This window comes from Protopterus annectens, chromosome 8.part0, assembly GCF_019279795.1.
Source record: "Protopterus annectens isolate FY-2018-M chromosome 8.part0, PAN1.0, whole genome shotgun sequence".
NCBI classification, from domain to species: Eukaryota; Metazoa; Chordata; order Ceratodontiformes; family Protopteridae; genus Protopterus; species Protopterus annectens.
Genome location: NC_056741.1, coordinates 556,158,164 through 556,175,793, shown reverse-complemented (window position 1 = coordinate 556,175,793; position 17,630 = coordinate 556,158,164). Strand labels below are relative to the sequence as shown.

Sequence of the window (17,630 nt, the reverse complement as noted above, 5' to 3'; positions counted from 1 at the left end):
GTGCAGGCGCAATTCCTTTTGTGTCCATTGCCCATGAATACATCTGCCCTTCATGTGCGCTCCCCATCCATGGTCTGAGGCGTCCGTTGTAATGGTTTGGCTGATATGTGGCTTGCTGAAAGGCCGACACATGTTTGACTGGCTTGCTTGTGCCCACCACAGAAATTCCTTTTGAAGGCATGGAATGAGGGGGATCAGAGCTTCTAGGCTGTGACTATGTTGAGACCATAGACTCCTTAGGTACCATTGTAGTTTCCTCATATGCAGCCTTGCTTGTGGAATCAGAAGAATGCAAGATGCCATGAAACCCAGGGCCTGCAGGATTTTCCTTGCAGTCAGCTGGGTTTGTGTTGTCAGATTTATGAAATAATCTGGTAATTGTTCTTGTTTTTCTTCTGTGAGAAAAGCCATTTGGGTGTTTGTATCCAGCTTTGCACCCAGAAAAATTATTCGTTGGGATGGAACAAGTCTTGATTTCTGAATGTTGACTGCGTATCCCAAGGCCTGTAGTAGGCGGATTGCATAGTTCAAGTGTTTTACCAATGTTTGTTGGCTGTCCGCTTGTATAAGGCAGTCGTCCAGGTATGGGTATATTTGAATCCCCTGAAGTCTGCAATGTGCAATTACTGATGCCAGGCATTTCTTGAATACTCTGGGCACAGTAGATAAGCCAAAGGGCAATGCTGAGAATTGATAATGCTCTGAACCTGCAAGAAATCTGAGGTGTCTTCTGCAACTTTGTCTGATAGGGACATGCAGGTATGCCTCCTTGAGGTCTAGAGTTACCAGCCAGGACCCCTTGCCCAGCATGGGAAGGAGTTGCTGTAAGGTCAGCATTTTGAATTTTGGCACGATGAGATAAGTATTCAGTGCGGACAAGTCCAGAATAGGCCTCCATTGCTTTTCTTTTCTTGGGACAAGGAATAGTCTGGAATAAAATCCTTGGCCTTGTTCTGTGTAAGGAACCTTTTCTATTGCCTTCATTTGTAGTAGTTTGGAAATTTGCTTGAAAGCCTCTGCCCTTTGATTTGGTGGCAGGTTTGGCATGCCTTGTCATTTTGGTAATGTATGAAAATGGAATCTGTATCCTTTGTCTATTATTTGCAGTATCCATTTGTCCTTTGTAATACTGTGCCAATTTTCTGGGAATAAAGATAGCTTTCCGCCCAAAGGTGCTTCCAATTGAGCCCTGGTTGGCGGAGTCAAAGTCAAGTCATTGAGTTTGTCCTTGCGCAGTAGTTGTAGGTCCTGCACTACCTCTCTGGTTAGGAGGCTGCCATTGACGTCCTCTGTAGGAGCCTCGAGCTTGCCCTCTACCTCTGGCACGCCTGTTTTTGCCTCTTTGAAATCTGTCTGTGTCTGGAAAGGACCAGTTCTTAGAAGGCCAATTTCTGCTGAATCTTGGTGGTTGGACCTGGAGAAAATCTTTGACTGTTTGTACTGATTTAGCCTTTTCCTCAAATTTCTTTAAGACCTCTTGAGCCGTGGAACCAAATAACTTTTGTTTTTCCAGTGGTGCATCCAGAAGCTTTGCTTTAACATGATCTGGCAGTGTTTGTTCCTTCAGCCAAGCATGTCTACGTATGACTGCACCTGTCATTGCTGACCTACATGAAGCTTCCAATGCATCACAACCACACTGTAAGAAATGGTTGCTAACCTGCTGAGAGTTATGCACCAGATCCTGAAGCGCCTTGCGGTCTAGGGGTTCAGGCGAGGATAGTTTTTTATGCAATTCATCTAACAGATACTCTTGATACTGTATCATATGGAATTGACAATTTAATGCTCTCATAGAAAGAGTGGAAGAAGTATACACTTTTTTACCCCATCTCTCTAAAGCCCTGGATTCCCTTTCAGAAGGAAGTGGATTCTTGGCAGTGGTGGTTGTAACCCCTTTAGGGCCCTGGGAAATAGTTTCTGGGTCAGCAGAGTGGCCCTTGTAAAGGTATAGATGTGAGTCCGGGACTCTGTAGTACCTGTCAGGTTTGACAGGAGCCAGAGGAAGGGAGTCAGGGGAGTACACATCTTCTATAACATTTAAAACAGGGGGAATAGCCAAAGGTCTATGCTGAGGTAAATGTAAAAAAGTCCTTAACCTCTTCCTGGAATCAGAGAATTCCTGGCCTTGCCATTTGAAATGCTCTCTCATGGAGTGAAGGGTCTCCCCAAAAGAAAACTCTTCAGGGGGGGAAGCCGAGGGAATAGATTCCTCTGCATCAGAATCCTCGTAGGCCGGGAGGGCCTCCTCCTGGTAGTCTGAAAGGGCAGAGTCATCTGAGGCCTCATCAGAAGACTGGGGATCTGTCTGCTCAACCCTGGGCCTTTTGCCTGGAGGTGGTTGAGAGCCCCTGTCTGGATGTGGCTGAGAGCCCCTGATTAAGGAAATAAGGTCCTCAGCCAAACTTAAAATTTGTGAACCGGTAGTGGATCCCTGAGGAATAGCCTTGGGAGGGAGAGATTTTGGCTGTTTAGCAGCTTTAGCCCGTGTAAAGGCCTTAATGGACATGGATACAGGAGGCCTGGCTGCCCCACGTGCTGGAGTAGCTTTATCAACAGAAATGGTGTCAGATATTTCCTGAACACCGGTTTCAGACGGAAATTCTATGACCGACCCAGTGATGGCCTCCAGTACCGAAGTTACCGCTGTGCGGTGTTGTCGGTCAGAAGCGGTAAAGATTCGGCTTCAGCAGAGACCGAGGCACTCGCGGTAGGCCTGGGCGTGGAGTCGGCCGAAACCGCGGACCGCGTGTGTCGGTCCTTATCCTTTCGTTTTTTGGGTAAATGAGCTGTCGGAAGCTCCGACGGCATGACATAGCAGAAATTTTCCCAAAAAATTCCTCTGCAAACTCTGCCCGACGCCCAAGAGTGCGTTTATTGAAGGAAGCACAGGCTGAACAGGCCGAGACGTCATGGTCTGGGCCTAGGCAGGGTAAGCAGTAAGAGTGGAAATCCTTATGAGGTATTTGTTTCCCACAAGATAAACAATTATTAACTTTAGCCGTTTGATCTGACATCGGCTGAGGCAAGAAAGAGTCCCCAACGGGGTACTTAGCTTTTTTGAAGACTTTGGTAGCTGAAATCACAGGAGCTGGCCGACCGGCAGTTGCGAACTGCTTCTGCTTCGGGCACCTCGCGGCAAGAAAGACTGAGGAAGATGGCGTCGGCTGACGCTTTTATACCCCAGGCGCTCTGACGTCGGGGAAAAGGGCGACATCAGCCGACGCCGGACCCAGACTTTGGAATCCGGCCGACCGAAGAACTGCCTGAGGCAGGACAACCCATATGTAAGGACTGCAGATGCATCCTTGAAGGACATCAAGAAAAAAATGGCTTAGGGGAGGAGAAGATGAGAACTATTCTACAAGGTATTTTGAAGGAAGGAAAACATATATACAAACGTAAATATATTTATATCTATCCATCTATATATCTATATCTACCCATATATATATATATATATATATATATATATATATATATATATATATATATATGACACGTAGGCACACACGTATAAAGGTGCGTGTGTTTTGTGTGCATGCATACGTGCATGGTGTGGGGGGGAATAAGGACACAGAAGGAAATAAACGAAGTACAAAACTGCAACAATTTAGTCTAATAAAAAATATTTCATGCAGAAGGTGGTGGGATAATGAAAGTACAGTTGTGTACACTTACCATAAATGTAGATGTTCAAGTGTATTCATTGTTGCAGTCATCACATTGGGGTTTTCTGCTTGCAGTAGCCCTCAGTCGGCCTGATTATCAAAGTCTTGGGTCCTGCATCGGTTGCTCTCTCATCTTCCATGACGTCAGGTAGTCAGGGGTATAAAGCATACAGCAGACGCAATTACATCAGTTTTTCTTGCCCCAGATGTCAGGTGCCCCCATAATGGGAAGCAATTAGATACAAGGTTACACCTCCAACAAGAAAGCAAATACACCAAAAAGCTTTAAGCACAGTAAACAAGAATAGAGGTATAGTCAATAGAAGCCAGGGGGTTGGAGGGAGGGTAACCAGGACTGCAACAGTGAATACACTCTAACATCTACATTTATGGTAAGTGTACACAACTGTACTATGTTCTTCGTGCTTCACTTCTGCAGTCATCACATTTGGGTAGATTCCCAAAGTTAAGGATGGGAGGAGATAATTACATAGCATTAGGACCATCTATAAGGCCCTGCAAGACTGCAGTGGCAAAGCCAGCTCTGGATTTAGAAAAAATTGGCAAGTGGTAATGCTTGGTGAAGGTATGTACAGAACTCCAGGTAGCAGCTTCTAGGATGCCCCTGGTAGGGACATCTCTGAGAAAGGCTGTAGAGGTAGATGCAGCCCTGGTGGAATGTGGTTTTATCCCCTGTGGGGTAGGTTTTCCATGGTGCTTATAGCAGAAATGAATGAAAAGGCCGATCCACTTAGAAATGGTTTGCTTTGAAATGGCCTTCCCCTCTGCCCCTGTAGCAAATGCAACCAGCAGCTGTTCAGATTTCCTGAGAGGCTTAGTCCTGTCCAAGTAAAATCTAAGTTGTCTGTGTACATCCAAGGAGTGCAGTATTTGTTCCCCTTTGTTCTGTGGATTAGAAAAGGTTGACAAATGAATGGACTGATTAAGGGCCACGCTAGATACCACCTTGGGCATGAAGAAGGGATTGGTCCTGAGGGACACCCTGTCCGCATGAAAGATGACGAAAGGCTCCATTGCCATGAGGGCCTGTAATTCGGACACCCTTCTTGCTGAAGTGATGGCTAGAAGGAAGGCTGTTTTCCAAGAAAGGAATTTCAACTCTGCATTTGCAGCTGGCACAAAGGGAGGTAGTGTGAGCTTTTCCAATACAAAGTTAAGGTCCCAGGCTGGAGTAGGGGCTCTCCTAGGTGGTCTTAGTTTTTGCCCCTCTGAGGAATTGCTTCAGCAGTGAATGTGAAAAGAGGGGTGGTTCTGTATTGTAATGAGCTGAAATGGCTGAGGCATGAATTTTGATGGAGGAAAAGGAAAGGCCCTTGTAAAGCAATCTTTCCCCTAATGGAACAGTCAGTTGGAGCAGGGCTTGGAAGGTTTAAAGTTAAGTCATTGAGACAGTTTGCCATAGGGGGGAGGCTTACTAATCCCTGCTTTGGAAGTGGGACCCCCCCCCCACTGCTTAGGCTTGTGAGTACCTTGGGACTGAAGCCTGGGTGTCCTCTGCTGGTTCTGGGTTTGGACTGAAAAGGCCTGGAAGAGGCAGGAAGGAACAATTCTTAGAGGGCCAATGCCTACTAAATCTGGGAGGCTGTACTTGCAGGAAATTGTTAACAGTTTGCATAGATTTAGCTTTTTCCTCCATCTTTTTAAGTACTTCTTCTGCTTTGTTGCCAAACAGGCAGTCTTGGTTTAAGGGAGCATCCAGTAATTTAGCTTTAACATGATCTGGCAAAGACTTCTTAAGCCAAGCATACCTTCTATGTACAGACCCAGTGACAGCAGCCCTGCAAGATGCCTCTAATGAATCAAAACCACATTGCAAATTAAGTTTTCCAACTTGTTCAGCAGAATGCATTAAATCCTGTAATTCTTTATTTTCAGCACAGTCAAGAATCAACATAATTTTCTGTTTAAGCAATCCAATAATATGCTGCTGATACTTTAACATGAAACTGGCAGTTTAAAGCCTAATAGCCAAAGTTGCAGAAGTGTATACCTTCTTACCCCATTTGTCCAGGGCCCTGGAATCTCTATCAGAGGGGGTAGGGTTTTTGGCAGTAGTAGCCTTAATACCTTTGGTCCCTGTGAAATGGTCTCAGGATCCACAGTAGGAATCTTAAAGAAGAAGTTGAGAGAGTCAGGTACCCTGTTAACACCTGTCAGGTTTTCTGGGAGCTGGAGGTAGAGAGTCAGGAGCCAGGCTAGATTCCGAGAAGGCATCATCTACAATGTCCAGTACAGGAGGGACAGCTAAAGGCCTGTGCTGAGGGAGGAGTAAGAATTCCCTAAGCCTCTTTTTGGAGTCAGACTAATCCTGACTTTCCCAGTGGAAATGTTCCCTAAGAGTATGCACGGTTTCACCAAATGAGAAATCCTCTGGAGGGGAAGCAGAGGGAATGGAGTCCTCTGCATCAGACTCCTCATAGGTAGATAAGGGCAACTCCTGGTCTTAAGAGAAAACAGAAATTTCAGAATCCTGATCAGAAGAACCAGAAGGAAAATCAGTTCTAGGTCTCTTAGAGGGAGAAGGGTGGCTTCCCCTGATTAGAGTAATAAGGTCTTCAGCCGTTCTTATTTGTTTTTTAGGCATAGGGCCTGGCCATGCGGTCTGGGAGTCTGTTTTCTAGGCATGGATTGAGTTTTAGGCCTTGAAGAAGAAGATAGTGTCGGTTTAATATGCAAGTCAGTAGGCCTGAATACACCCTCAGGAGCCGGTGGCTGCACAGCGGCTCCGGACCCATCCAAGGTAGAGACATCCGCAGGTTCCACAGTCAAAGAAGCATCTTGCGGCATACTGGACTCCGAATGGGTCTCAGTAGAGGCCTGCGAATCTGAATTAGTGGGTGTCAGGGGCTGCGAAAGTGCCTCACTGAGTACTGGCGAACTGGCGACTAGCTTAGGAGAAGCGTTGTCGGCAGCTTTGGACCTATGTGGTCTGTCTCTGTCTTTAGCTTTGCGTTTTTTCGGAATGTCAGTAGTCGGGTGACTTACCTAAGCCATTTCTAGATAATTGAACCCTGTACCAAAAAATTTAGATGTGAAAATGAATAGTTCGAGGTTTGAATAAGCGAGGTACGTCGCGGTCTGGGCCTAAGCAAGGAATGCAGTACAAATGAAAATCTTTACGAGGTATTTGCTTTCCACAATAAATACAATTGTTAACTTTTACTGATATCAGTTTAGAGCAAGAAAAAGGATCTCCAATGGGGTACTTCGCTTAGTTGAAGACTTCAGATCTGAAATTCGAAAACAAAATTTTCAGGAGTTGGCCGACTGTAATTTGCGAACTGCTTCTGCTTCAGGCACCACATGGCAAGAAATACTGATGTAATGGCGTCAGCTGCATGCTTTATACCCTTGACTACCTGAAGTCATGGAAGATGAGACAGCAACCGACGCAGGACTCAAGACTTTGACAATCAGCATACTGAGGGCTACCTGCAAGCAGATAAACCAAATGTAATGACTGCAACAGTGAAACACGAAGAACATCTGCCAAATGCAGTGATGTTATATGTCAATAAACTGCTTTTAAAGATGTCTGGGATAGATGAAAGAAATAAAAAGTAAGCACGCATAAAAAAAGGAATTACCATTAGTGTTTATCTGACTCAAACCCCCACAGGTCTGCAGCTATTTCCATCTTAAAGTGGTTTAATTCATATTACCTTACTGTTTGAAGGAAAGAAAAAAAAGGGATAAAAGCACATGGCTTGATAAGGTGTCCTGCCTGCCTGCATTCAAATGCTGCTATCGAAAAAGCGCAGCCGCTCTGCAGTGCATCCGCAAGTCAAAATACCACTGCCATATCTTCAGTAAACAAAGTCATTTTTCGGTATACAATCAGCAATAGCTGGCATTGCACTTTTCTCTAACTACTTATAAATGCCCTATCCTTACCCCCTTTTGTAATCTTTTCATCAGGAATTCAGACCCGCCTGGTTTCTGTCCCAAGTTGGGATACTTGGCCTTCAGCTTTGCTTCCTCTGCCTTTTCCGGTGTAACAGCCTCCTTCTCCTGAGAGTCCTGAAACATAAATGTATATGCATAACATAACTTTGCTAAAACTTGATTAGACAAACACAAATATATTTTCTTAGCCAGAAGTATTCAATGGAAGTATAAAAGGAAGATGACACATTATCAATGGCAAAACAAAAGGATGTGGAGTCCGCTTGTAGTAGTTTACAGTTTAGGATGGTAACACGTGGCTATTGGAGCACTGTGCTAAGAAGGAAACCAACAGGCTAGCAAAAGGATGAATAAATTTGTGTAGACTGGCTAACATTTCCAAACATGTCTCAAATCCAAGTTTTCACTTACAATCGGCCATTTCAAACTGAAAAAGCATAATCTTCCAACTGGAAGGCACACTGTTTGCATTGTCACCTCACAGCAAGAGGTTATCTGGTTGGATTCTCGGCTGGGGTGCCTTCTTTGCAAAGTCTGCATGTCCTCCCTGCGTTTGTGTGGGGTTTCTTCCACATTATAAAGACATGCGTCTGGAGTCAGGACTCTGATGAAAACTGGCTTTGTTCCAAATTGGACTTTCCCGGTAAACAAAGGTTAAATAAATAAATAAAACTGCAGCCATACCCCATCAAATGCCATGCTTTCAACAAAGCACTCCCATTTGAAGAATATAGCATCAGCTGGGGCAGATTTGCTTTGAGCAGAGATGCCTCCAATTTCACCCCTTAGCTGGTTCAGTCACACAGTGTAAAAACTTATGAGAAATCAGACTCACAGAGTGTGTCATTGGTCAAGAGGTCCCATCATTAGCACTCACATTCTCACAAATATATCCAGGATGCAGAAAGTACAGTTTTGTACCTACCATAAATGTAGATGTCCGATAGGAATGCATTTGCAGTCCTTACAAATGGGTTGTCCTGTCGTCAGGCAGCCCTTCGGTCGGCCGGATTCCAAAGTCTGGGTCTGGCCTCGGCTGGTGTCGCACTTCACCCGACGTCATAGCTGCAGTTCTTCGGGTATAAAGGCATCAGCCGACGCCATTTTCCTCAGTGTTTCTTGCCCCTGATGCCAGGTGCCCTCTTGGAAGGCTAAATTTGGATAAATGCCAATGATTCCAAATAGTAGAGAGCAAACACAAAAAATAAGCATGTATGTACATATATACAAACAAATACACCATAATAGATTCCCCCAGCTAGCTATAAGATAGGCAAATACCCTAGGAGTACCACAGAGGGGAAGGCGGGTGGGTAATCCTGACTGCAGATGCATTCCTATCGGACATCTACATTTATGGTAGGTACAAAACTGTACTATGTCCTTCAAGGATGCATCTGCAGTCCTTACAAATGGGTAGAATACCTTAGCCAAACTGGGGGAGGAGGCAAAAAATAAGTTATGGTGTAGTTAAGATCCCTTACAAAACAGCAGTGGCAAACCCTGCTCGGGATCTAGAGTATAAAGGTAAATTATAATGCTTGGCAAATGTATGCACGGAGCTCCAAGTAGCAGCCTCTAAAATGTCCTTGGTAGCCACTCCTCGTAGGAAAGCTGTGGTAGTGGCTGTAGCCCTTGTAGAGTGAGGCCTGATGTTTTCTGGAGTTTTCTTTCCATGGTAGGAGTAACAAAATCTAATGCAATTTCCTATCCACTTTGAGATTGTCTGTTTTGAAATTGCTTTTCCTTCCATCCCTGTTGCATATGCTACCAGTAGCTGGTCAGTTTTTCTATTGCCTTTGGTCCTGTCCAGGTAGTAGCGTAATTGTCTATGTACATCCAAGGTATGCAAAAGACTTTCTCCCCTGTTCTGTGGGTTGGGGAAGAATGTAGGTAGGTGGATAGCCTGATTTAAAGATACTCTGGAGACCACCTTAGGCATAAAAGTAGGATTTGTTCTCATGGACACTCTATCTTGATGAAAGATCAGAAAGGGTTGTACTGCCATTAATGCCTGTAGCTCAGATACCCTTCTTGCTGAAGTGATTGCCAGCAGGAAAGCAGTTTTCCATGATAAGTATTGTAACTCTGCTGTTGCTGCTGGTTCAAAAGGAGGAAGTGTCAATTTTTCTAGCACAAAGTTCAAGTCCTATGCTGGCAATGGTGGCTTCCTAGGAGGTTTTACATTTTTAATTCCTCTCAGAAACTGCCTGAGCAGAGGATGTGAGAAGACTGGAGGATCCAAGTCGTATTCTGCTGAAATAGCTGATGCATGAATCTTAATGGAAGAATAGGACAGGCCTTTGTGGAAGAGCTCTGCCAAGTATTCCAGGATGTTGGCTATGTTTACCAGTGACGCATCTTCTCCTTTTGCAGTACTCCGAAGGAGATATCTTTTCCATTTTGCTGAATAATTTTTCCTTGTTGAGGGTCTGCGAGCCTCCAGGATAATGTCTTTAACCCTTTGGGATAAATTTGGGTTAATTGGCCTTATGCAATGTTCCAGGCAGTCAGCTGCAGCGTTTTCAGGTTTGGATGCAGGATGTTGTAGTTGTTTTGTGTTAACAGCAAGGGAACCAGGGGTAGGGGCCATATTTGTTCCCGAGACATGCTCCTCAGTAATGGGTACCAATGTTGCCTTGGCCAGTCTGGAGCTATCAGAATGATCCTTGGACGGTCCTCTTTGATCTTCAAAAGCACCTTGTGCATCAAAGGAAGTGGTGGGAATGCATATGCTGTCAGGTTTTTCCAACTGAAAGATAGGGAGTCCACCGTCCAAGCAAGTGGGTGGTACGTCCTTGTGCAGAATTTCTTTAGCTGGTGATTGCGTGGGGATGCAAATAAGTCTATTTCTGGGAGTCCCCATTTTCTTGTTATGGTTTTGAAGATGTCCGGATGCAGCATCCATTCGTGGGCATCCGTGGTAGTCCTGCTTAATATGTCTGCTAGAATGTTTTCTTTTCCTGGTACAAAAATGGCTTGTAACTGAATGTTGTAGCTCAGGGCCACATTCCAGAGGTCCAGTGCCATCTGGCATAGAGGGTACGAATGTGTGCCTCCCTGTTTGTTGATGTACCACATAACTGTGGTGTTGTCTGTCCTTATCATCAATTGACCTTGTTGGAGAAATGGTCTGAATGTCTGAATTGCCAGTTTTACTGCCAGCATTTCCTTTAGATTTATGTGTAGGTGCAGCTGGTCTGGAGTCCATAAACCTTGAATGCACATGTCCAGCATGTGGGCCCCCCAACCGAGATCTGAGGCGTCCGTCGTGATGGTTTGGCTTGGTTGTGTGCTGTGGAAGGGCAATCCTGTGTTTGATTGACAGGCCTGAGCCCACCATAGGAATTCTTGCTTCAGGCATGGAATTATTGGAATTTGAGTTTCTAGGCTGTGCTTGTGTTGAGACCATAAATTCCTTAAGTACCACTGTAACTTTCTCATATGCAGTCTGGCATGTGGAACCAATATTATGCAGGATGCCATGAAGCCCAAGGCTTGCAGGACTTTTCTTGCTGTTAGATGGTTCTGCTTTGTTAATGCCAAGAAGTAGAGAGGTAGTTGTTCCTGTTTTTCTACTGTTAGGAATGCCATTTGTTTTGATGTGTCCAGCTCTGCACCCAAAAAGGTTATCCTTTGGGATGGTGTCAGCCTTGACTTTTTTATATTGACTGTGTATCCCAGTGCTTGCAGTAGGTAAACGACCCTTTTCAAGTCTTCTGCTAGCTTGTTTTTGTTGTCCGCTTGTATCAGGCAGTCGTCCAGGTAGGGGTATATTTGGATTCCCTGAAGCCTGCAATGAGCAATTACTGATGCCACGCATTTCGTGAACACTCTGGGCGCAGTAGATAAGCCAAAGGGCAATGCTGAGAATTGATAATGCTCTGATCCTGCAAGAAATCTGAGGTATCTTCTGCAATTTGGTCGTATGGGGACGTGCAGGTATGCCTCCTTGAGATCTAGAGTTACCAGCCAAGACTCCTTGCCCAGCATGGGAAGAAGCTGCTGTAGAGTCAGCATTTTGAATTTTGGAACAATGAGAAATGTGTTTAAAGCGGACAGGTCGAGAATAGGTCTCCATTTGCTCTCTTTTCTTGGTACCAAGAAGAGTCTGGAGTAAAATCCCTTTCCTTGCTCCATAGATGGTACCTTTTCCACAGCTCTCATCTTTAATAATTGAGATATTTGTTTTAGAGCTTCTGCCTTTTGATTTGGAGGTAGGTTTGGCATTCCTCTCTTCCCTGGTAGAGTATGGAAGTGAAACCTGTAACCTTGGTCTATTGTCTGCAAAATCCACTTGTCTCTTGTGATGTAATGCCAATTTGTTGAAAATAAGGCTAGTTTTCCGCCTAAGGGTGCTTCTAGTTGTTCCCTGGTAGGCGGTGCCAGAGCCAAGTCACTGTGATTGTCCTGTAGTTGCGGTGGTGGCTGTGTCTGTGGCTGTACCTCGCTGGTTGTTACCCTGCCACTGGCGTCCCCTGTAGGCACCCCTGGATTGGCTTCTGCCTCTTGAACGCCTATTCCTGCCTCTCTGAGCTCTGGAGGAGTCTGGAAAGGACCAATTCTTGGAGGGCCAATTCCTGCTAAACCTTGGAGGTTGGACCTGTAAGAAATCTTTCACTGTTTGGACAGATTTTGCCTTCTCTTCCATCTTCTTCAGCACCTGTTGTGCAGGAGAGCCAAACAAATTGATCTTATCCATGGGAGCATCTAATAGTTTTGATTTGACATGGTCTGGTAAGGCCTGTTCTTTTAACCATGCATGCCTTCTGATAACTGTGCCAGTCATGGCTGATCTAAAGGAAGCCTCCAGTGCATCATAGCCGCATTTTAAGGAATGGTTACTGACTTGCTGAATGTTATGTAACATTTCCTGAACAGATTTTTTGTCTAATGGTTCATCCGAGGACAGTTTTTTGGTTAAATGGTCTAGCATAAATTCTTGATACTGGATCATGTGAAATTGACAGTTCAAGGCCCTAGCTGTAAGAGTAGCAGAAGTGTAAACTTTCTTACCCCATCTCTCTAATGACCTGGATTCCCTTTCAGAGGGGAGGGGTTTTTTGGCAGAGGTAGCTGCTACAGCCTTAGGTCCTTGGGAGATAGTCTCGGGATCTGCAAAAGGAGCCTTATACAAATGATAATGCGTGTCCGGGACCCTGTAGTACCTATCGGGCTTAGCAGGGGCCGGAGGTAGAGAATCAGGAGCAGTACAAGCATCATTAAATGCATCATCTACAACAGAAAGAACTGGAGGTATGGCTAAAGGCCTATGTTGTGGTAAATGCAGAAAGGTTCTAAGCCTTTTTCTGGAGTCTGGAAAATCCTGGCCCTGCCACTGAAATTGTTCCCTCATAGCATGCAAGGTTTCCCCAAAGGAAAATTCCTCAGGCGGAGAGGCAGAAGGGATGGACTCTTCAGCATCAGAGTCTTCATAAGGGGAGAAAGGAGCCTCTGGAGGGTCTGTGTCATTTGAATCAGCAGAGGAATCATCTGTAGAAACTGGCTCAGGGGGCTCTGCTCTAGGCCTCTTCTCTGGAGGTGGGTGAGAGGCCCTGTCTGGTTGAGGTTGGGATCCCCGGATTAAAGAAATGAGATCCTCTGCTAAACTAAGCATTTGTGAACTAGAGCTAGGCCTGTGAGAGGGGGGGTCCTAGCAGGCACAGATTTAGTAGTTTTCGCTGCTTTAGCCCTGGCAAAGGCCTTAATGGACATAGCTGCAGGTGGCCTAGCAGCTCCATGTGCAGGGGTTGAAATATCCAAGGGAATTGTGTCAGATAATTCCTGAGAAACTGCAACAGCAGGAGGGATTTCAGAAGCCGATTCCACCAGGTTGGAAGAGGCCTCGGTAGAAGGTAAGTTTTCGGCTGAAGGAAGAACCGCTTGCTCGGTTTCAGCCGAAACCGAGACACCCGCGGTTTGCTTAACCGCGGTTTCGGCCGAAACCGCGGACCGCGAGTGTCGGTCCTTTTCCTTGCGCTTTTTAGATATTTGCGTAGTCGGAGGATCCGACGGCATAATATAAGCAAAATCGGAGCCGAAAAACTCCTCAGCGAATTCCGACCGACGTCTAAGCGTCCGCCGGTTAAAAGAAGCACAGGCTAGACAAGCTGCTATGTCGTGGTCTGGGCCTAAACAAGGTAAGCAGTAAGAGTGGAAATCTTTATGAGGTATTTGTTTCCCACAAGTTAAACAGTTATTCACTTTTTCTGACATCGGCTGAGGCAAGAAAGAGTCCCCAACAGGGTACTTAGCTTTTTAGAAGTCTTCGGTAGTAGTATTCGGTAGTAATCTCTGGTTCTGACCGACCGGCACTTGCGAACAGCTTCTGCTTCGGGCGCCACGCGGCAAGAAAGACTGGGGAAAATGGCGTCGGCTGATGCCTTTATACCCGAATAACTGCAGCTATGACGTCGGGTGAAGTGCGACACCAGCCGAGGCCAGACCCAGACTTTGGAATCCGGCCGACCGAAGGGCTGCCTGACGACAGGACAACCCATTTGTAAGGACTGCAGATGCATCCTTGAAGGACATCTCGATTAAAAATGGAATATGAAGTGGAGGATAGATAGCTGACTGGCTGGTCCACTGTTTACAATGAAAGCAACAGCAACTTAGGGTCAATCTGGCATTTAATAGCTTTTATAAAGACACAAAAATGAACGACTGCATCAGTTGTGTCATTACTGCTGCGCTCTAACAGATACTTCCTCTGCCACGTTCCTGTAAATATTTCCCAGTTTAAATAAGAACTGGGTATACAGTGATACTAAGAAAACAAAGGAAAAAGTGAAAATGTACAAGCAGCAATACGGTTATCTTTGGTAAATTACTGCAGGATGTTGTTATTTGTCTTTTTGGCTTTTCCCGGTTAGGGGTTGCCACAGCGGAACTCCAGTCCGCTAATGACTGGCAGTAGATTTTTATGGTGCCGAGTTGCCAGCCCAACATCCAACCTTCAGCAAAGGAACACCCATTCACGCATGTCTTTTGGAGGCCACTCGACCCGTGGGGAGGACATGCAGACTCCACACAGAAGGCACTCCAGCCGAGAATCGAACAGGAGAACCGGAAAAAAAAAACAAGAACAGCGATGTAGTTCATACACTAAACAGTTCAGGAGTTCATGCGCAACAGTATAAAAAAGGAAGTACACAAAGGAAAACTCCACCCTCTCTTACAGTTAAACTCAATCTTCAGGTTTCTTTTCTCCCAACAATATGGTTCCATTATTGTGTGGGTACCAGAAACCTGATTGTACCTTTTAAAAAGTACAGTTTTGTACCTACCATAAATGTAGATGTTCGAGGATCCACATTGCTGCAGTCCTAACTATTGGGTAGTCCGCTGTCCAGTCGGCCAGAATACCAGAGTATATGGCTGACGTCGGTCAGGGCGCATTAGACTGACGTCAGTGTACTAATGCGCATGACCGACGTCATATCCTCAGTCTTTTCTTGCCCCAGATGTCAGAAGACCCTAAAAAGACAAGGCCCAATATACCTGCACCAAAAATATGTACAATATATACAAAAATATATACAAAAATATCAGCATATAACCTCACCTACACAACCACCCCTAAACACAGAGGGGAAGGAGGGAGGGTAAATTGGACTGCAGCAATGTGGATCCTCGAACATCTACATTTATGGTAGGTACAAAACTGTACTATGTTCTTCATTCCACATTGCTGCAGTCCTAACTATTGGGTAGAATCCCAAAGCAGAGGTAAGGGAGGCTGGCAAATCATAAAGAAGCAGGAGCTGACAACATGCCTTGCAAAATAGCTGTGGCAAAACCAGCCCTAGACTTAGAGTAGAGAGGAAGGTGATAATGCTTAGAGAAAGTATGCACTGAACTCCAAGTAGCTGCCTCCAAAATATCCTTAGTTGCCACCCCCCTTAGAAAAGCTGTGGAAGTGGCAGTGGCCCTAGTGGAATGAGGTCTAATCCCAGCTGGAATCTCCTTGCCATGATGGGAATAACAAAATGCAATGCAAAACCCAATCCACCTAGAAATAGTTTGTTTTGACACAGGCTTGCCCTGCGAACTCAAAGCAAAAGAAACAAACAACTGCTGAGACTGCCTAAAATCCTTAGTCCTGCTTAAATAATAACGCAATTGCCTGTGTACATCTAAAGTGTGCAAAATCTTTTCCCCTTTATTTTGGGGGTCTGCATAAAAAGTAGGTAAATGAATAGTTTGGTTTAAAGCCACACTAGAAACCACCTTAGGCATAAAGGAAGGATTAGTACGTAATGATACCCTATCCTTATGGAAAATCAAAAAGGGCTCTACTGCCATAAGGGCCTGCAACTCAGACACCCTTCTTGCAGAGGTAATAGCCAACAGAAAAGCAGTCTTCCATGACAAGTATTTCAATTCAGCAGTAGCCGCAGGCTCAAAAGGTTGTAGAGTAAGTTTTTCCAACACAAAATTGAGATCCCAAGCAGGAGTAGGAGCTCACGTGGGGGTCTTATATTCTTTGCCCTCTAAGAAACTGCTTGAACAAAGGATGCGAAAACAATGGTGGGTCACAATCATAGTGAGCTGAAATTGCTGCAGCATGAATCTTAATGGAAGAGAAGGACAAACCTTTGTCCAATAACTCAGTAAGATATTGAAGAGCCACACTCAAATTAGGCTCAGAAATCTCCAAATTCTTTGCTGTACTCCAAAATAAAAATCTCTTCCATTTTTCTGCGTACACTTTCCTTGTACTAGGTCTTCTAGCTTCCATAATCACATTTAAAACTTGTTGAGGAAGTTGAGACCTGCTGTGTTTCAACACAGAATATGCCAGGCTGTTAGATGAAGAGAGTGAAGCTTGACAATGAGCAGATGACCGTCCTTTTGAGATAACAGATGTGGAATCAAAGGTAAAGGCCATGGAGGCTTCCTTACCAGACTCCTTAGTAGTGGGTACCAGTGTTGCCGAGGCCAATCTGGAGCTATTAAAATCATCCTTGGCTTGTCTTGTCTGACCTTTAAGAGCACCTTTGGAAGAAGAGGCAGAGGTGGAAAGGCATACACATGAAGATTTTTCCAACTGAAAGAAAGAGCATCCACTTTCCAAGCTGTGTGATGAAACCCCTTTGTGCAAAACTTTGGCAGCTGGTGGTTTAGTGGAGAAGCGAACAGATCTATGTCTGGAGTTCCCCATGACACTGTCAATTTCTGAAATACATGAAGATCCAGTTTCCACTCGTGGGGATCCATGATTTGTCTGCTTAACACATCTGCTAAGGAGTTCTGTGCTCCGGCAGAAACCTTGCCTGAAGAGTTAGTTGCAAGCTGAGCGCAGTCTCCCATAAAATCATTGCTTGCCTGCATAGAGGATAAGAATGTGTTCCCCCTTGTTTGTTGATGTACCACATGACAGTTGTGTTGTCTGTTAGAATCAACACCTGCCCTGGAAGAAGTAACTCCTTGAAAGCCATTAATGCAAACTGGACTGCTAACATCTCCTTCATGTTGATATGTAGATGCTGTAGTCTGGCAGGCCACTTGTCTTGTATCCACTGTCCATTTAGATGAGCTCCCCAAGCAATGTCCGAGGCATCTGTCGTTAAAATCTGACTCGCCTCTGGCCGGGTCACAGAGAGTCCCTTGTTTAGGTGACATTCCTGAGCCCACCACAAAAATTCTTTTTGAAGGCAAGGTATTATTTGAATGACAGTGTCCAAGTCCTGGCAGTGCTGTGTCCATACATTTTTGAGATACCATTGCAGCTTCCTCATATGCAGTTTGGCATTGGGAAGCACCAGAATACAAGATGCCATGAACCCTAATGCTTGAAGGACTGTCCTTGCAGTCAGCACGGACTGATGAGATAGTTGATGGAAGTAAAGGGATAGACTCTTTTGTTTGTCCGGGGTTAAAAAGGCCATCTGGGCTGCTGTATTCAGTCTCACACCCAGAAAGCACATGTCTTGAGAGGGTACTAGACTGGACTTTATTTCGTTCACAGAATACCCTAGGCATCTTAGCACTGCTATAACATATTCCAGATGCTGTAGAAGGTCTTCC

At 45.1% G+C, this 17,630-nt stretch overlaps 1 protein-coding gene across 2 annotated transcripts in view; it reads right to left on the bottom strand.

The window, feature by feature from the left end:
* ENSA (endosulfine alpha) overlaps window positions 1-17,630 on the bottom strand; it is a 494,566-nt gene that overhangs the window by 170,208 nt on the left and 306,728 nt on the right. For both annotated transcript variants that reach the window (XM_044080058.1, XM_044080059.1), the window contains exon 2: window positions 7,587-7,712. In XM_044080058.1, coding sequence (XP_043935993.1) covers window positions 7,587-7,712 — 126 coding nt within the window. The remainder of the gene's footprint in view (window positions 1-7,586; window positions 7,713-17,630) is intronic.